This window comes from Anomaloglossus baeobatrachus, chromosome 8 (assembly GCF_048569485.1).
Source record: "Anomaloglossus baeobatrachus isolate aAnoBae1 chromosome 8, aAnoBae1.hap1, whole genome shotgun sequence".
NCBI lineage: Eukaryota > Metazoa > Chordata > Amphibia > Anura > Aromobatidae > Anomaloglossus > Anomaloglossus baeobatrachus.
The window spans coordinates 183,391,475-183,412,616 of NC_134360.1; the positions used below are offsets into that span (position 1 = coordinate 183,391,475).

Consider the following 21,142-nt stretch of genomic DNA (forward strand, 5'->3'; position numbering starts at 1 on the left):
ATGAGAGATGATATGGTTGAAGGAAGTCTATGATAAGGAATTGAGATCTTGGAAAAGCTTCAAGTGGATTTGTGAAAACGTCTTAGGAAAAAATAAATCTCCAGAATATGTTGAAGGTGTTGAGAAACTGCTAAATGCAGACCAGTGTCTTGGAATGTTGCATGTCTCTGAAAATGCACTTTTTGCATTCACATTTAGATTTCTTCCCTCAAAATCTTGGGGATGTAAGCCATGAACAAAAGCAGTTTCACCAGGATATTAAAGTAATGGAACATCACTACAAGGGTTTTTGGAATGACTCAATGATGGGAGATTTCTTTTGGATGTTATATAGGGACAACCCTGAAAAATCGTATCAACGACAGTTTCCTCATATTTTGGTTTCTATTTTGCATGTGAAATTATTTTGGTTCAATAAAAACTGTTTTGTAGAGTGAAGCATTTTTTCTGATATGTAGATTACTGTTTTCTTAATGTTGCCAGTATATTTCCTATACCTTATAATAATGATGCCGCTCCATTGAAATGACATGCTACAGAAAACTATATACATTTTGGAAATCAGGACAAAAAGATGATTCAGAAAGGTACAAAGTCACCTGTGATGGTTGCAAAAAATATTTTTTGTAGACCTATGTTATTAGTGATGAGTGGACTCGCAGATAACTGGGACCGGCAGGCCTTGTGTGATTTTTAAAATTCGGTTCCGGTCCGGATTCCGGTGCTCATATAAGTCTCTAGGAACCAGAATCTGGCAATTAAAAATGTTAGTAGAAGGGATTGGGGAATAGGAACTTGCGTGCTTTACTTTCCAAGCATCTGTCATAGCGGCACACTGCTTCCAGGCCGGTCATTCACTTCAGTGGCCGATAATGGACCCTCATTGAATCTTCATTGCTTTCCCTGCCCACCAGCACCTCTGATTGGTTACAGTCAGACGTGCCCCCACCCTGAGTGTCAGCTGACTGCTTCCAATCTGTGTGTGTCTATATCGTACCGTAAAAATAAATTTAAAAAAATTGGCATAGGGGCCCCCGTATTATGATACCCAGCACAGATAAAGCCACGGCTTCAGGCTGCAGCCCCCAGCCCTGCGCTCATCTTGGCTATGTAGAAAAATAAGAGGAACCACATGTAGATTTTTTTTTAATTACTTAAATAATTTTAAAAAACGATGTGTGGTCCCCCAATTTTAATACTGAGTCAAGATAAAGCCCGACCACTGGGGGCTGGTATTCTCAGACTGGGGAGGCCTATCATTATTAGGCCAGTTACCAGCATAAAAATAGCAGCCTGCAGCTGCCCAAGATTGTTGCATCCATTAGATGCGACAAGCCCGGCGCTTTACCCGGCTCTTCCGGATTGCCCTGGTGCAGTGGCAATTGAGATAATAGCAGGGGTTAATAACAGCCCATAGTTGCCCCTAAGCCCTACATTAGTATTGGGGAGGGTATATGAGACTCCCCCATTATTAATCTGTGAGTGAAAGTATATAAACACAAACACTGAAAAAATCCTTTATTTGGAATAAAATACAAAAAAACACCCTCTTTCACCAACTAACCTGCGTGACATCACCGCTGATCGCGGCTTATTCTCTGCCTCTAGTTACAGAGTGCGGATATGTTCCATGATCGCGCACTGTGATGTAGCAGACCTTAATCGTCGTGGGACCTCATGGGGATTACATCAGACCTGCAGGGGTACCATTGAAACTGTGCGGATCCGGACTTTTACAGTCCGGGTCCTCCCATCACTGCCCATTATAGCCAACAGCTAGAATGCACACACAGCCACTGAGGGTCGGAGTATGTCAGTTATACAGTGCTGGCCAAAAGTATTGGCACCCCTGCAATTCTGTCAGATAATACTGAGTTTCTTCTTGAAATTTAATTTGTCTTCAATGAAAAAAAGAAAAATGTTAAAAAGCCAAATTGGATATAATTCCACACCAAACATAAAAAAGGGGGTGGACAAAAGTATTGGCACTGTTTGAAAAATCATGTGATGCTTCTCTAATTTGTGTAATTAACAGCACCTGTAACTTACCTGTGGCACCTAACAGGTGTTGGTAATAACTAAATCACACTTGCAGCCAGTTGACAGGGATTAAAGTTGACTCAACCTCTGTCCTGTGTCCTTGTGTGTACCACATTGAGCATGGACAAAAGAAAGAAGACCAAAGAACTGTCTGAGGACTTGAGAATCCAAATTGTGAAGAAGCATGAGCAATCTCAAGGCTACAAGTCCATCTCCAAAGACCTGAAAGTTCCTGTGTCTACGGTGCGCAGTGTCATCAAGAAGTTTAAAGCCCATGGCACTGTGGCTAACCTCCCTAGATGTGGAAGGAAAAGAAAAATCGACGAGAGATTTCAACACAAGATTGTGCGAATGGTGGATAAAGAACCTCAACTAACATCCAAACATGTTCAAGCTGCCCTGCAGTCCGAGGGTACAACAGTGTCAGCCCGTACTAACCGTCGGCGTCTGAATGAAAAGGGACTGTACGGTAGGATACCCAGGAAGACCCCACTTCTTACCCCGAGACATAAAAAAGCCAGGCTGGAGTTTGCCGAAACTTAACTGAGAAAGCCTAAAACGTTTTGGAAGAATGTTCTGTGGTCAGATGAGACAAAAGTAGAGCTTTTTGGGAAAAGCCATCAACATAGAGTTTACAGGGAAAAAAAAGAGGCATTCAAAGAAAAGAACACGGTCCCTACAGTCAAACATGGCGGAGGTTCCCTGATGTTTTGGGATTGCTTTGCTGCCTCTGGCACTGGACTGCTTGACTGTGTGCATGGCATTAAGAAGTCTGAAGACTACCAACAAATTTGTGCAGCATAATGTAGGGCCCAGTGTGAGAAAGCTGGGTCTCCCTCAGAGGTCATGGGTCTTTCAGTAGGACAATGACCCAAAACACACTTCAAAAAGCACTAGAAAATGGTTAGAGAGAAAGCACTGGAGACTACTAAAGTGGCCAGCAATGAGTCCAGACCTGAACCCCATAGAACACCTGTGGAGAGATCTCAAAATGGCAGTTTGCAGAAGGCGCCCTTCAAATCTCAGGAACCTGGAGCAGTTTGCCAAAGAAGAATGGTCTAAAATTCCAGCAGAGCATTGTAAGAAACTCATTGATGGTTACCGGAAGCGGTTGTTCGCAGTTATTTTGGCTAAAGGTTGTGCAACCAAGTATTAGGCTAAAGCGGGCTTTACATGCCACGAGATCGCTACAGCGATCTCGTTGGGGTCACGGATTTTGTGACGCACATCCGGCCGCTGTAGTGATCTCGTTGTGTGTGACTCCTAGGAGCGATTTTGGATCGTTGCAAAAATGTCCAAAATCGCTCCTCCTTGACATGGGGGTCCATTCTCAAATATCGCTGCTGTCGCGTGGGCGAAGTTGTTCCTCGTCCCTGCGGCATCACACATCACTACGTGTGACGCCGCAGGAATGAGGAACCTCTCCTTACATGCCATATGCAGCAATGAGGAAGGAAGGAGGTGGGCGGGATGTTCGTCCCGCTCATCTCCGCCCCTCCGCTTTGATTGGCCGGCCGCTTAGTGACGTCGCGATGACGTCGCTGTGATGCCGAACGTCTCTCCCCCTTGAGGGAGGGATTGTTCAGCAGTCACAGCTTCGCCGCCGACCAGGTAAGTACGTTTGACGCTGCCGTAGCGATAATGTTCGCTGCGGCAGCGATCACCAAATATATATATATATAACGATAGGGGCGGGGGCTATCACTATCGCCAGCATCGGCTAGCGATGTCGCAGCGAGTAAAGCCCGCTTAAGGGTGACAATACTTTTGTCTGGCCCATTTTTGGAGTTTTGTGTGAAATGATCAATGATTTGATTTTTGTTTCATGCTCTTTTGTGTTTTTTCATTGCAAGCAAAATAAATGAAGATAATAATACCAAAGAATTTGTCATTGCAAACATTTTCAAGAAGAAACTGAGTATTATCTGACAGAATTGCAGGGGGGGCAATACTTTTGGCCAGCACTGTAGGGATGCAGCTCTGGTGGAGAAGACAGAGTGCACTGCATCTTGGGAATTGAGGTCTCAGGGCACAGAGAGAGCTGGTAGCAAGTTCTGACAGCCATTGTTGTTTTTCCTTTTTTTTTATTTTTATGAACACAAATTAAAAGATAAAACTTTGTGAAGTTTTATGTAGCCCACATTCTATTAGGCAAAATTTAGACATTCCCATCCCACTCCCAAGACCCTTTTGGGCAGGGTTTGCTCATGACCCACTCCCATTCTGCTTTAGGTTAAGGAGAAGGGATAGCATACACTTCCATCTAGTATAACCCCCAAGGATGGGCACAAATCCAACTGGCAGAGGAAAAATGAGTACAAACCTTAAGTAGGCAAATTCCTATATAGCACAAGTAACCCCCCCCCCCCACATACACTCCCAATGTTTGTTTTGCATAGAATTATTTTATTTAGCCATAATAATATTTTATTCCTATTACATTAATAAAAGTTATAATTAGTTGTAATATTGTGTCCTGCATGGTTCATCTTGAAGGTGTGGGTCTGATAAATGAGGAAAGGACCGGTAAGGTGTTATCTAAATGACATAATAGTTCCCTTGTTAAATACTAAAATCAAATCTGGCTTCCAATTTGTGTTTTGTAGGCTGTAGTGTCCGAGCCCTGAATAGAGTCCTTCATGATGAGATTGTGAATAAACCGATGGAAACTCTTAAGCTCGCCATCCCTAGTGGCATCTACACCCTACAGAATAACCTCCTGTATGTTGCACTGTCCAACCTTGATGCCGCCACTTACCAGGTGGGTGCAGGGAGAACATCATCGTAAGGGAACTAAAATGGTGTTCCCCCCACAAAATGATTTCTAACGGTTGTCATATTTTGCATTAGCATTTTAATTTGGCTTTCCTGCTTTTAGAAGTCCAATCAAACAGAATATTTAATAATCTAATATCTAAAAGGACAAAAAAGATCTAGCTTTAAAGGGATTATATAGGATTGATTTAACACAAGAAGCTTATATCCATGATATGATATTATATTTGTCTACATATCCTCTTTTCCAGGTCACTTATCAGCTCAAAATCCTCACGACTGCTCTATTCTCAGTATCCATGCTGCAGAGGAAGCTTACAAAGTATCAGTGGCTTTCTCTGATCATTCTTATGGCCGGAGTAACGTTTGTCCAGGTATTTTATATGTGACCTGTTTATTAGGATGAATGGTTTTATCTCTGACAATAAGTAAATCTAAAGGGGCCGTTACACACTGCAATATCGCTAATGATATCGCTTGCGAGCATACCCGCCCCCGTCGTTTGTACGTCACGGGCAAATCGCTGCCTGTGGCGCACAATATAGTTAGGAGCCGTCACACGAACGTACCTGCCTAGCGACGTCGCTGTGGCCGGCGAACTGCCTCCTTTCTGAAGGGGCGGTTCGTGCGGCGTCACAGCGACGTCACACGGCAGGCGTCCAATAGAAGCGAAGGGGCAGATATGAGTGGCCTTAACATCCCGCCCACCTCCTTCCTTCCTCATTGCCGGCAGCCGCAGGTAAGCTGTAGTTAGTCGTTCCCGAGGTGTCACACATAGCGATGTGTGCTGTTTCGGGAACGACGAACAACCTGCGTCCTCAACAATCAACGATTTTATGAAAATGAACGACGTGTCAACGATGAACGATTTGGTGAGTATTTTCCATCGTTAACCCCTTCACGACCGGCCGATTTTTCGCTTTCCGTTTTTTTTTTTCCCCATTCTTTTTCTGAGAGACGTAACTTTTTGATTTTTCAGTCAATATGGTCATGTGAGGGCTCATTTTTTGCGGAACGAGCTGTACTTTTAAATGAAACCATCAGTTTTACCATATAGTGTACTAGAAAACGGCAAAAAAATTCCAAATGCTGAAAAATTGCAAAAACAAGTGCGATAGCACTATGGTTTTTGAGATATTTTATTCACGGTGTTCACTATATGGTAAAACTGATGTGTGGGTGTGATGCCTCAGGTCAGTGCGAGTTCGTAGACACCAAACATGTATAGGTTTACCTTTTATATAAGGGGTTAAAAAAAAATCGTAAATTTGTCCGAAAAAAGTGGCGCACGTTTTACGCCATATTCTGTGCCCCGTAGCGTTCTCATTTTTCAGGATCTATGGCTCAATGACAGCTTATTTTTTGCGTCTCGAGCTGGCGTTTTTAACGGTACCATTTTTGCGCAGATGCTATGTTTTGATCGCCTCTTATTGCATTTTGTGCAAAAGTTGTGGCGACAAAAAAACATCGTTTTGGCGTTTGGAATTTTTTTGCCGCTACGCCGTATACTGATCAGATTAATTGATTTTATATTTTGATAGATCGGGCGTTTCTGAACGCGGCGATACCAAATGTGTGTATATTTTTAATTTTTTTTAACCCTTTAATTTTCAATGGGGCGAATAGGGGGTGATTTGAACTTTTAGGTTTTTTGTTTTTTTTTAATTTTTTAAAACTTTTTTTTTAACTTTTTTTTTTTATTTTACTAGTCCCCCTAGGGGGCTATTGCGATCAGCATTCCGATCGCTGTGCAGTATCTGCTGATCACAGCTATACGGCTGTAAACAGCAGATACGCTGTCTTTCTCTTTTGCTGTGCCGCTGGCACAGCGAAAGTGAAACCAAGTGAGGTGTAGTACAGGAGTCATCACATGACCCTGTGCTACCATGACAACTATCGGGAGTCACGTAATTGCGTCATGTGACTTCCGGTATCGGGCGGTAAGTAAAACATTACCGCGATCGCGCTTATAATGGCGCTGTCACATATTGACAGCGCCATATAAGGGGTTAATCGGCACGAGCAGATAACGATTCTGCTCGTGCCTAGCAGGCACACATCTCAGCTGTGAAAATCAGCTGAGATGTGCGCCGATCATTTAGGACGTAATTTTACTGCCTGCGGTCGTTAAGGGGTTAACGGTCGTTCGTGCGTGTCACACACAACGACGTCGCAAACGATGCCGGATGTGCATTACGGAATCCGTGACCCCGGCAATATATCGTTAGATACGTCGTTGCGGACCTTTACACTCCTGTTGATCTTACTGTTATGGAGTGTGGGAAATTTTTATTATGTCAGGAAAAGGCAGATTCAGTAGAAAAAAAATGTAATGTACATAGGTGTTGAGGCTCCCTCGCTACATTTTGACATTTTATGGCACATCTGCAATACACTACCACCTCAAATAAAAATCTGCCATGAACTTTGTGTTCCACAATATGCATGTTATACAAAAAATTCACCATACCATATGTTTTTTTTCTTTGATGTCAACAGTCATATTAGATGGTTAAGAGACAAGACTTTTTTGGGGGGGGGATCTTGGTGGCACATATTGCTCGTTGCCATTACACCGGTTTGCTCCCCGAGGCAAAGACCTGCATCCAAACCAATGCCTCTGATTTTCCCAGCATGTCTTTGGGGTGCTTCGGTGTCCTGGACTTTCTTTTACTTTTCCTTCAACCTTTTTCAAGGATGTTTTCTAAATATTTTTTATTTGCTAACTGAAGGGACCATATTGCTCTATAGATGGCTTATCCGTTACATGCACACCCATGAAAATGCGTTGCAGTCAGCTTAAACTCATTTTTGACTTAGCCTTGTAGGGAACAGAGTTGCAACAAAATTTTTTTTCTTTTCAGTTTTCAGCTCTGACCTTCCATTCTCTTGAAAAGAAGTTAATTGCAATATGTTAATTAGGGAGCTTAGTGTACCCTTGGGGTGGCTAAATGTTTTGATAGCAGTTCCCCTTTATTTAGCTGGTGATTATTTAGCGTGACATCGCCTCCTTCTATATTGACTGGCAGAGCTGCCTCGCATAGAGCCATTAAGATCCAACATGTGATCCGCACTCTACCTTATCATATTTTGGTGCGCATTGAAGGCAATCCAGGAAAGAAGAAAAAGAACCCAGCACTCAAATAATCAATCAATTCTGTTGCTTTATTCACCACTTGAACGTTTCACCTCCATCCTGAGCTTTAAAGGGACTCTGTCAGCAGGTTTCTGCAATGTAATATGAAGACAGCATGCTGCATGAGTTAAAACAGAGAATTCAGCCCAGCGTCTCTTATCTCAAAATCTGTTTTTGTTTACCTGCAATGTTAGTTTAAGCCTCTCATCATTAGTGGGTCTCAGCAGCATGTGAGCCGTACTCTGACTCCGCCCCTTCTGTGATTATCAGCTTCTGACTATGAAAATGTACACTGAGAGCCTGGTGTGGGTGGGGTCAGCTCTCCTTGCCCTGCTACATGCAAAATCTAAAATCTTGGCTTGTGTCAAAATGGCTGCACCAAGTAAGTGATACATCTTTGAACTGAGGGCCTCTTTGCCTGCATCATATTGCTCTCAGATGAGATAGCAAAACCTTGCTGACAGATTCCCTTTAACACCAGAGCCAGAGTTGTTGCAAAATGAACCTCTGTCGAACAAGCGCACATCAGCCCCTCCTGCATGCTTTACACTATTCGGTGCACCACTACATTCAGGGTGTAATTTGGTAGTGAGAGACTGATTAGTGCTCTTGCTCCTGCACAGGCCAGTGCTGCATGCTGGAGATCTTCCTTCAGACAGTGCCGGCAGGCTTTCAGTCAGCATATTATGAGGCGTTGCATGTTAAATATCTTGGTCAAAATGTTTAGTTTAGGATAAAGCAGCCTTTCTTTTTTTTTTCTTTCATATAGAATTCTGGTAGCACTGTTTGACACTAGTATTTATCTCCTATGCATTGGCATTCTCTTATTAAATATAGTCTAGATCACTTTTCTATCCCGTAATAGAGAAGAAAAGCTCATTATTGTCAGTGAAATCTGGGGGTGGTGAATCTTAACGATGTTTTATCTTTGTAGCCAGGACATAGCCAAAGACAGGACTTAATGCTTAGTGGCAAAACCCTTGTTGGCACGCACAGCAGTCAGATGTTTTTTGTAGTTGATGATGAGGTTTGCGCACATGTCAGGAGGAATTTTGGTCCACTCCTCTTTGCAGGTCATCTCTAAATCATTTAGATTTTGAGGCTGTTGCTTGACGACTCAGCGCTTCACGACTCAACGCTTCAGCTTCCTCCATAGGTTTTCTATGGGATTAAGTCCTTAGAATTAGAATTACCAGATCCATATTATTATTATGATGTCCTTTTTACTATGGTCCCTGACTTTAATATATGCCTACAACTGACTCATACTTGCATATATAAAAACACAAAATAATCTCCAAGTGGATTCATTACATCATTTATTTTATTAGTAGAACAATATTTTTACAGAGAACACACAGTGCAGATAATGTATTATTGGTTTTATAAAAACACTAAGGTAAACATTCACAGGGCAGCGCGACCTAGGACACAGACTATCTTCATATCTATTACAGAGCAAGTTGGATATGACAATTGCATTAATTTCAATTCATACATAAGATAGGACCAATCATGATTAAATAAATTATATAGGTGCAAGAGCAAGACAAACTTTGTATGTATGCAACATTATATTGAATAAAGTGCTTAGTTAGGCCATATTTGTGCAGTGTACGACTGATTGTTGTCCTATGGACAAACTCTCCTACCTCAGCTGTAGATCTCTGCAGTTCATCCAGAGTGATCATGGGCCTCTTGGCTGCATCTCTGATCAGTCTTCTCCTTGTTTGAGATGAAATTTTTGAGGGACGTCCGGGTCTTTTAGATTAGATTTGCAGTGGTTTGATACTCCTTCCATTTCAATATGTTCGCTTGCACAGTGCTTCTTGGGATGTTTAAAGTTGTGTAAATCTTTTCGTAACCAAATCCAGCTTTTCACTTCTCCACAACAGTATCACGGACCTGCCTGTTGTGTTCCTTGGTCTATCACAGAGCAGGTGCATTTATACGGAGACTTGATTACACACAGGTGGCTTATACTGTATTTATCATCATCAGTCATTTAGGACAACATTGGATCATTCAGAGATCCTCAATGAACTTTTGGAGCGAATTTGTTGCCCTGAAAGTAAAGGGGCTGAATAATATTGCACGCCCCAATTTTTAGTTTATTCTTTTTTACAAAAGTTTTTAAAATAAGCAATAAATATCATTCAACTTCACAATTACATCCCACTTGTTGTTGATTCTTCACCATAAAATTTAAATTGCTATCTTTATGTGTGAAGCCTGAAATGTGGGAAAAGGTTGACAAATTTAAGGGGGCCGAATACTTTCGCAAGGCACTGTATATGAATCTCAAAATTACACTATATTGGACAACATAAATTGCTTTTTGTAATGACAGATTGAATTATCAGAAGCGGATGCAATGCATGGGGATTAGCCCCAAAGTAGTTCAACACTATATTATATACATTCTATTTTGTAGTATCTTATTGCAATATCAAACAGCTATAATTAGCCACATATATTATTTATCATCAGCTAATACTATGATGGTGGAGGCCTTAGATTGTTTTCCACATGCTTGTCAGCCTGTTTTTTTTTAAGAGTATGAGGAATCTCACCCCTAAGGATAATCACCTGATGTTGTCATTCCCGGTCCCTGGTCACTCTGCCCTGCACCTCAATAAGATACTACAAAATAGAATGTATTTAATATTGTGTTGAACTACTTTGGGGCTAATCCACATGCATTGCATCCGTTTCTGATAATTCAATCTGTCATTACAAAGAGCAATTTATGTTGTCCAATATAGTGTAATTTTGAGCTTCATATATATGTACTGCCAAGTGATGAGCATTTAAGTATGCAATAGGGTTGATCTATATGCAATATGTGAATGTGTTTTGACGAGAAACACAAACTTTATATGACAATTTTTATACAGTATTTGGGATGTGTGCAATATACGGTAATAGAGTGCAATATAATGATATATTATAAATAAATACAAAGGCGCACTATAACTAAGCACTTTTTCTTCATCGTTCCTTATGGGAGACCCAGACCATGGGTGTATAGCTTCTGCCTCCGGAGGACACACAAAGTACTACACTCAAACGTGTAGCTCCTCCCTCCTAGCATATACACCCCCTGGTAGCCAGTCCTAGCCAGTTTCAATGCTTTGTGTTCAGGAGGTCACACACACACATGTATTCTCTGATTTTTTATTTTTTGGATTTCAAAGATTTGGAAGAAAAGCGGGTCCAGTCTGGACTCCCGGCATGTCCCTTCTCACCCCACTGTGTCGGCGGTGCTGTTAAGGTTGATTTTCCAAGGCTGGAGCCTTCACATGCCGCGCTCCTTCACCATCCCCTGGGGCTCTGGCTTGAAGTGGGAGCCATCACGGTTCTCACTGCTTTGCAGGAGACCGGTCTCCATCCGCAGCCCTTTCAGGATCCTGCCGGACGGAGCGCTCACCTCCCAGGGACCTGGCACCTGCGTCTCACAAGCTAAGTACTGAGACGTTTTTACCACAGAAGGTGGTCTTTCCAGGGGTCCCTTGTACTTTATTTATTGGGGAGAGTGTGTTTTATGATTGTGGTAACATTTCCGGCCGGTTCTCCAGTTTTCACTGGAGAACCGCGCCGATGGTGCCTGCACGCTGGCCGCATGTTTAAATCTAGGCCCCGGCTTCGCCTGAGGCCTAGTTTCGGTTTCCACTGCCCCTGCATGTCAGTCATGCAGAGGGACAGTGCGGCTCCGCCCAGCGGCTGTTCAGCACAGGGAACGGACATTCCTCACTGAGGAAAGATTCCCTCCCCTGTCTACATCATTTGCCCGCTCTCAGAGTAGGCCCCGCCCCCTCTCCTCGCTCCGGTCGCCATTTTCTCAGCGTTCTCAGTGTCTGCATAGGCACAGAGATACCACATTGTGACAAATGGGGGCCTGGGCAGGGGGACTGGAGGGCACAGAGATGTATGTTAAACGGTCTGGCAAGCCACAACCTCCGGTTGTGCAGCTGCTTATATACTCTGTTTATATACTCTGCTGGGGGTCATTCTGGACAGAGCCCCCACTTCTGCAGCATGTCTCACATCAGAGCAAGGCTGCAAGGCTGTTCTTAATATGCACTGCATGTAGACTCGTACTGCCTGTACCGAGCACATAAACACATTGGTCCCTCAGCCTGGAGGCTCATCAGTGGTCCCTCCAGCTGCTCTGACTCCGGTGGCTGAACCCCCGGTTTGGGTAGAATCCGCTCTTTCCAGGGGACAGCTGTCCCGGACTCTGCTGAGCATGCATTAGCCCCCTTCTCAGGGCGCTTCTGCTGCTACGGCTCGCTCAGCAAAGCTCACATGGTCTCAGACCCCGTCCTCCTAAAACGGAGACGCAGGGTCCCCTGTCCTTCCCCGTCCCGCAGCTCTGATTCACGAGTTTACTCTCTGGACGGGGAGGATGTCTTTACTAGGGGCTCGGACACTATTTCATGTACCATTGATCTGTCCGAAGGTGATGCAGATGCTAATGATTTGTTTGCGTCCATTATATTTGTACTGGACCTCCATCCGCCTGTATCAGGGGAGCATCCCCCTCTGGCAGAAAGGCATCAGTATACCTTAAAGGGAACAAGGAGTGTGTTCCTTAACCACTCCAGTTTTCAGCCCACTGTGACCAAGCCCAGAGCCTGTACTGACAGACGCTCCCAAAGCGTGGTTCTGATGACTGTTTTCCCCTTCCACCAGAGGTGGTCAAGGAGTGGGCTCATTCACCAAGGGTGGTCCCTCCGGTGTCTAGACTTTCAGCCCGGATAGTTGTATCAGTGGCTGACGGCACCTCTCTAAGGATCCCACTGTACATTAATTCTGTACTGGACCTCAATCCACCAGAGTTTACCTTGCCTAGGAGAACAAGGAGTGTGTTCCTTAACCACTCCAGTTTTCAGGCCACTGTGACCAAGCCCAGGGTCTGCTCTGACAAACGCTTCCCAAAGCGTGGTTCTGATGACAGTTTTCCCTTTCCACCAGTGGTGGTCAAGGAGTGGGCTCATTCACCAAAGGTGTCTCAGCCCGGACCGTTGTATCAGTGGCTGATGGCTCCTCACTTAAGGTTTTGCTGTCCGCCAGGTTGGCCTTCTGGCCAAATCTGTATGGAGGCGGCAGGAGCCTCGTTCTCCTCAGCTTTTGCAGCAGTGCGGGCTTTCAAAGTCATCTCTGCTTCTCTAGAGGAGATGCATTCCCTCACGGGGACTCTATGCCCGAAATGGTTGCCTTAACTTCCAGACTTCAGTCTTTTCATCCTATGTCATGTCTGCCATGCTGGAGACTCTCACCGCACTGCGGTGGCCTCGGCTAATTTCCTCGCTATCCGCAGGCTCCTGTGGCTTCGGAAGTGGAAGGCAGATGCTTCTAAAGAAGTTCCTTGCTGGGCTCCCTTTTGTTGGGACCAGACTATTCGGGAACAACTGGATGAAATTATTAAGGAAGCTCTTGGCGGGAAGAGTTCTTCCATGCCACAAACCTAAACCAGGAAACCTGTCCAGGGCAGGAATCAGTCGAGGTTTCGTTCTTTTCGTTCCTCCATCTGATCGTTCTCTAAGCCCTCGGCCTCGTCCACTAGCTCAGCCAAGGATCGTAAACCCAAATGGCGCACGAAGCCGCGTCTTCAGAAACCGCAGGAGATGCTGCCACTAAGTCAGCCTCCTCCGGGCTATCTGGCCACGCCAGCAACGTCCTTGGTCGGTGGCAGGCTCTCCCACTTTGGCGACGTATGGTTTTAACACGTCTCCGATCAGTGGGTGCGGGATACCATCTCCCACGGCTACAGGATAGAATTCTATCCAGCCCGCCAAACAGATTTTTTCTGTCAACTCCCCCCTGATCCAAGGCCGCCGCCTTCTCACAGGCCGTGGCATTCTTGCAGGCCAATGGAGTAATTGTACCGATTCCCGACTGGGAACGGTTCTGAGATTTCTGCTTAAATCTATTCCTAGTCCCCGAAGAGGGCGGTGCCTTCCGACCTGGATCTCAAGCTTCTCAAGCATGTTCAGGTGCGGCATTTTCGCATGGAGTCTCGGCGATCAATCAATGACCCAAGGAGATTCCCTAGCATCCATCGATATCAGAGATGCCTATCTGCATGTGCCAATCGCAGTTTCACACCAGCGTTGGCTACGTTTTGCAATCGGAGTGGTCCAATTCGTGGCTCTTCCCTTGGGGTTAGCCACGGCCCCTCGAGTATTCTCAAGGTCGGGGCAGCTGTGATTGCGGTCCTGCACCTCTAGGGGTGGGCAGTGATCCTTTTGCCCTGGACGGCCTTCTAGTCTGGGCTTCATCCAGTGCAGACTGTTAGCGGAGTGCCTCGCTCACTCTCGCCACTCTAACCAATTCGGGTGGCTTGTCATTCTGTCCAAGTCCACTCTAACTTCGACTCAGAAGTTCACGTACCCAGGGACGCAATTCGAGACTCTGTCGGCACTTGTGAGGCTGCCCTTAGTCAAACAGCAGTCCCTCCGCTGGCGGTCGACGTCGTTCCATCAGGCACCTAATACAGGTGCTGGATCAGAAGGTGGCGTCAATGGAAGCGATTCCCTTGCCCAGTTCCACCTGCGTCCTCTGCGGCTGGATATTTTCCGCTGTTGGAACAAGCGGATTTCCTCCTTCACGGGGTGGTGGCTTCGCCACAGACCAGGGGCTCGTTTCAGTGGTGGCTTCGGCCCCTCTGTCTCAGGGACGCTCCTTCCTGGCCCCGTCCCGGGTGATCCTCACCAGGATGCTAGTCTATCCGGCTGGGGAGCAGTATATCTCCACCATGGAGCGCAGGGCACTTGGACTCTGTCTGAATCAGCCCTCTGGATCAATGTGCTGGTAATCAGAGCTGTGTTTCTAGCTCTCTAAGCCTTTCACCATCTGTTGGCGGCCAGGCACATTCGAGTCCAGTCAGACAACGCGACAGCGTTTGCCTACATCAACTTCCAGGGCGGGACACTCAGCCGCCTGGCAATGTTGGAGGCTCAACGCATTCTTCAGTGGACGAAGGACTCCTAGTCCACCATATTCGCAGCCCACATCCCAGACGTGGAAAACTGTGAGGCAGATTATCTCAGCCGTCAAACCGTGGCTCCACGATCCTCAGGTTTTTGCGGCAGACGCACTGGTTCAAGTTTGGTTCCAGCTTCGTCTGTCTTACGTGTTTCACCCTCTAGCTCTTGCCCAGAGTCCTGCGCAAGATCAGAAAGGAGGGCCGTCGGGTCATTCTCATACTCCAGACTGACCCAGGCAAGCTTGGTACCCTGACCTGCTCCATCTGTCCGTAGAGGTGCCATGGCATCTCCCGGACTGTCCAGACCTTCTCTCACGAGGTCCGTCTTTCCGCCAGAATCCTGCGGCTCTCAGATTGACGGCGTGGCTTTTGAGTCCTGGATCTTGACGACTTCTGGTATCCCTCCTGAAGTCATCTCCACTATGACTCGAGCTCCGAAGTATCCTTTGGCCTTTTTGGCCTTGCCGACCCTCCTGTCCCTTCTATAGTCCGGTCTGCAGCTAGGACTATCCCTCAATTCCCTTAAGGGACAGGTCTCGGCTCTGTCAGTGTTGTGCCAGCGGCGTATCGCCTGGCTGGCTCAGGTGCGCTCCTTCATGCAGGGCGCATCTCACATCATTCCGCCTTACCGGCGGCCTTTAGAGCCCTGGGACCTTAATCGGTCCTCACGGCTTCCGGAAACCCCCCTTTGAGCCTCTTAGGGAGGTTTCTTTGTTTCGTCTTTCACAGAAAGTGGCCTTTCTAGTGGCCATAATTTCCCTCAAGAGAGTCTCTGTTTTGGCTGCACTCTCTTCGGAGTCACCCCCTTTTTTGTTTTTTCATCAAGACAAGGTGGTTCTCCGTCCGACTCCGGACTTTCTCCCTAAGGTGGTTGCTGCTTCCACCTTAACCGGGGCATTTTCCCTGCCTTCCTTTTGTCCGGCTCCTGTTCATCGCTTTGAAAAGGCGTTGCATACTCTGGATCTGGTGCGGGCGCTCCGGATCTATGTGTCTCGCACCGCTGTTCTTAGGCGGTGCACCTCTCTTTTGGGCTGACCACTGGTCAGCGTAAGGGCCTCTCGGCATCTAAGCCGACCCTGGCTCGTTGGATTAGGTCGGCCATTTCCGATACCTACCAGTGTATTCAAGTGCCTCCCCCGCCGGGGATCAAAGCACACTTGACCAGAGCTGTCGGTGCCGCTTAGGCTTTCACGCCCAGGCTGCGGCTCAGCAGGTCTGTCAGACTGCCACTTGGATTAGTCTGCATACCTTTTTGAAGCACTAGCAAGTGCATGCTCATGCTTCGCCAGATGCGAGCTTGGGCAGACGCATCCTTTCAGGCGGCTGTCTCCCATTTGTGAAGTTAGGTTTCGCCTACTTCTCAGTTTTTCTGTTTATTCCCACCCATGGACTGCTTTAGAACGTCCCATGGTCTGGGTCTCCCATAAGGAACGATGAAGAAAAAGAGAATTTTGTTACTTACCGTAAATTCTTTTTCTTATAGTTCCGACATGGGAGACCCAGCACCCTCCCTATTGCCTGTTGGCAGGTTTCTTGTTCCGTGTGTTTTCACCGGCTGTTGTTGTTGTAGACAGAGGTTCCGGTTGTTCCGGGTTTTGCTCTGTCTCTACTTGTGGGTGGATGTCCTCCTTCAGCTTTTGCACTAAACTGGCTAGGACTGGCTACCAGGGGGTGTATATGCTAGGAGGGAGGAGCTACACGTTTGAGTGTAGTACTTTGTGTGTCCTCCGGAGGCAGAAGCTATACACCCATGGTCTGGGTCTCCCATGTCGGAACTATAAGAAAAAGAATTTACGGTAAGTAACAAAATTCTCTTTATTTATTCAATATAATGTTGCATACATACAGTTTCTTTCCTCTTGCTCGTATATAATTTATTTAATCATGATTGGTTCTATCTTATGTATGAATTGAAATTAATGCAATTGTCATATCCAACTTGCTCTGTAATAGATATGAAGATAGTCTGTGTCCTTGGTCGCGCTGCCCTGTGAATGTTTACCTTAATGTATTATTGGTTTTATAAAAACACTATCTGCACTGTGTGTTCTCTATAAAAATATTTTTCTACTAATAAAATAATTGATATAATGAATCCACTTGGAGATTATTTTGCGTTTTTATATATGTAACTATTAGTCAGTTGTAGGTATACATTCTATGGGATTAAGGTCTGGAGACTGGCTAGGCCACTCCATGACCTTAATTTGCTTCTTTTTGAGCCACTCCTTTGTTGCCTTGCTTTGTATGTTTTGGGTCATTATCGTGTGGGAAGACCCAGCTACAACCCATTTTTAATATCCTGGCGGAGGGAAGGAAGTTATAACTCAGGATTTTTACGGTACATGATTACATCCATTGTCCCTTTGATGTGGTGAAGTACTCCTGTACCCTTAGCAGTGAAACACCCTCAAAACATAATGTTTCCACCTCCATGCTTGACAGTGGGGACAGTATTCTTTGAGTCATGGGCGGCATTTCTTTTCCATCAAACACGGCGAGTTGAGTTAATGCCAAAGAGGTTAATTTTTGTCTCATCTGACCACAGCACCTTCTCCCTATCACTCTCAGAATCATCCAGGTGTTCATTGGCAAACTTCAGACGGGCCGGCTGCACATGTGCCTTCTTGAGCAGTGTGACTTTGTGGTCACTGCAGGATTTAAATCTATTACGGCGTAGTGTGTTTCCAATGGTTTTCTTGGTGACAGTGGTCCCAGCTGCCTTGAGATCATTAACAAGTTCTCCCCGTATAGTTTTAGGATGCTCTCTCACCTTCCTCAAGATCCTGGATACCTCAAGAGGTGAGATTTTGCATGGAGCCCCAGATCGCTGTCTATTGACACTCTTCTATTTTCTTACTGTTGCACCAACAGTTGTCTCCTTCTCACCCAGTGTCTTACTTATGGTTTTGTAGCCCATTCCAGCCTTGTGCAGGTCTATGATCTTGTCCCTGACATCCTTAGAAAGCTCTTTGGTCTTCTCCATGTTGTAGAGGTTGGAGTCTGACTGATTAATTGAGTCTGTAGACAGGAGTCTTTTATACAGGTGACAGTGTAAGACAGCTGTCTGTAATGGAGGTAACCAGTTGATTAGGAGCGTCTAAGTGGTCTGTAGGAGCCAGAACTCATAATGGTTGGTAAGGGGTCAAATACTTAATTCGCTCTGCAAAATGGAAATAAACTTATATAAATTATACAATGTGATTTTCTGGATTTTATTTTTGATAGTCTATCTCTAACAGTTATTATTAACCTACCCTTAAAATTATAGCGTGTTCATGTCTTTGTCAGTGGACAAACTTACCAAATTAGCAAGGGATCAAATACTTATTTCCCCATCTGAATATCTGGCACACCAGCTATTTACCCATTGACTTTGTGATCTTTGTTTCTTTTGCCCATGCAGTGGCCCACAGATTCGCCCAGTACTCCATCAAAGGAAGTGTCAGTTGGTTCACGTTTTGTGGGGCTCATGGCTGTCCTCACTGCATGTTTCTCGAGTGGTTTTGCTGGTGTCTACTTTGAAAAAATTCTGAAAGAAACCAAGCAGTCTGTATGGATTAGAAATATACAGCTTGGTGAGTATAGAATAATGTGCAGTAAATTCACAGAATTTAATGCCACAGTACGAACAGTACTACTGTCAAGTATTCAAGAACTGCACAGACATACTGATTCTGCGCTATCAAGCCTTACCATGTAATAATTCAATAAAGGTACATATTTTGACTGGCACAACAGCTTATACAATCTACATGCATGAGCTGACACCCATTACTATTTGGGCTTCAATGTTTTCAATGCAAACATCAGTACATAATGGTATTGTGTATGTATTTCGTGAGATTCCTACTGTGCATATTTAGTATTTCTGCTCTCGTCCTGTTACTCCTGAATATGCAATTTAGTGTATAAGCCAATGAAAACTGATACTATTACTAGTTATGTCAGACACTATCTCAGGCTCCACCTGCAATTTATACTGTATAAATATACGGAGAAGTGACTCTGCTCTCTGAGAACCGGTGACCCTCTTGGTCTTGGCTAATTCTCTGTGACTTTCTTGCAGGTTTCTTCGGAGGTATATTTGGCTTGATGGGAGTTTTTGTTTATGATGGAGATCGTGTCTCAAAAGAAGGATTCTTCCAAGGATACAATAATCTGACCTGGACAGTTGTAGCTCTTCAGGTAATTTGAAATGTCACCTTTTCCTGCAAACAAACTCATTGCGATAGTTGATTATTAAAGTAGGCCCTTCATTATTAAAGAAAAAGACATGCTAAACTGGCGACATATTAATAAAGTGGCTGAAAATATTAATAAAATGTGATTTTTATTTTTATATTTATCATCTCCAGTAAGTAGATAGTTTAGAAGCTGATTTCACCTTAGCTCCAATGGGAGTTAGCACAGATTCTTCTCAGAGGGCGTGTACTTTTTTCCCCTGCGTTATGTTGACCAATCACAAGCGAAAGCTGTCTTGCATGGGAAAAAAAAAACCATGCCCTCCAGACACGTTCAGAATCAGCTTTCTATGTGTGACATAGTAAGACTAACTGCCAATGTTTGGTAAGGTTTAGTTTTCTCATATCACAGTCTGCATTAAAAAATAAATCACTGACCAATGGAGCTTTTTCAGACTCTACCTTCCTGTGGTATTAGGGTCACACTCTGACCATGTGATGTTTCCTATCATTTGTATTGACGTGTTTAATGGGACTGCGTAAAGGTCATTGTGAAGGGATGGAGGAGGAGGGTCAGCTGTAACATCGCCTATTATGATGGTGTAAAGCTGGGGTCACACTAAACGACAGCGACAACGACGTCGCTGTTACGTCACTGTTACGTCACCATTTTCTGTGACATAGCAGCGACCTTGTAAGTCGCTGTTATGATCGCTGCTTAGCTGTCAAACACAGCAGCCGAAGCAGCGATCATAATGACACGCGTCGCTGTGCTGCAACATGTGCAGAGAGCAGGGAGCCGCGCACACTGAGCGCTGGCTCCCTGCACTCCTAGCTACAGTACACATCGGGTTAATTACACGATGTGTACTGCAGCTACATGTGCAGAGAGCAGGAGCCGGCGCTGGCAGCGTGAGAGCAGCGGAGGCTGGTAACGAAGGTAAATATCGGGTAACCACCTTGGTTACCCGATGTGTACCTTGGTTACAGCTTACCGCAGCTGCCAGATGCCGGCTCCTGCTCCCTGCTGGCTTCATTTCGTTGCTCTCTCGCTGTCACACACAGCGATCTGTGCGTCACAGTGGGAGAGCGACGACCACAAAATGAAGCTGGACATTCAGCAACGAGCGGCGACCTCACAGCAGGGGCCAGCTCGTTGCTGGATGTCACACACAGCAACAGCGACGGGACGTCGCTGCAACGTCACAGAAAATGGTGACGTAGCAGCGACGTCGTTGTCGCTGTGTGTGACACCACCATAATCCTACCTCTGATAAGGAAATTGCTGAAAATTCTTCCTTAAAGAAGTAGAGTCTAAAAAGTCCAAGTGGCCACTGAGAAGTTTGTAACATTACTAATTATGTTGTTAATAAAATTCATAATATGAAAAAAATGCATATAAAACAAAAACCTGATTTAATATCTTGTACTCCTGCATAAGCGTATGGACAGAGCGACGTATAGCCCTAAAAATGCTTTATTGAGCACAAACATTACTCTGTCGATTCGTTGATGCTGTCTGCTGAAATGAGCACTTGAGAGCAGTGTTTTCAGCGATCCATGGGGGTCATTGGACCTGGAGCCCTATTGATCTGCAGCATATCAGTGCAGATACGGCAGTCGGTCAGTGCGGGGCGGGGTGTGCTTTCAATCACCACTTAGTATACTGACCGGTGACTGTAGCTGCTATAGCTGCACCTCTATGACTGAAAGCCGGCAACTTCCAGAAGGAATAAAGTTAATTTTCTCCCTGTAGCCGAGCTTTTCAATGCAGTAGCCCTGAAGCTTTAGAACACAATTTACCTGCAGATTAACTATATATCAGGTTTATAGTGTTGGGGAAATGACAGATTCCTGTAAGGTGGAATAACTAAAGAAAAATTAAAGTGAACCGGTAAGCTGATTTGTGCCGCCTGAAACATGGACAGCATAAATCTGAGACCAACTCCTGCATTTTAAGCAGGTGTGTTTTACTGTAAAACTCTACTGCTGTTCAGAGGAAAACAATTAAGTTTA

The 21,142-nt window shown here is 45.1% G+C and overlaps 1 protein-coding gene across 2 annotated transcripts in view; it reads left to right on the plus strand.

The window, feature by feature from the left end:
* SLC35A3 (solute carrier family 35 member A3) overlaps positions 1-21,142 on the plus strand; it is a 96,388-nt gene that overhangs the window by 62,704 nt on the left and 12,542 nt on the right. For both annotated transcript variants that reach the window (XM_075322284.1, XM_075322283.1), the window contains exons 3-6: positions 4,647-4,801; positions 5,067-5,189; positions 18,349-18,520; positions 19,012-19,130. In XM_075322284.1, the coding sequence (XP_075178399.1) occupies positions 4,647-4,801; positions 5,067-5,189; positions 18,349-18,520; positions 19,012-19,130 (569 nt within the window). The remainder of the gene's footprint in view (positions 1-4,646; positions 4,802-5,066; positions 5,190-18,348; positions 18,521-19,011; positions 19,131-21,142) is intronic.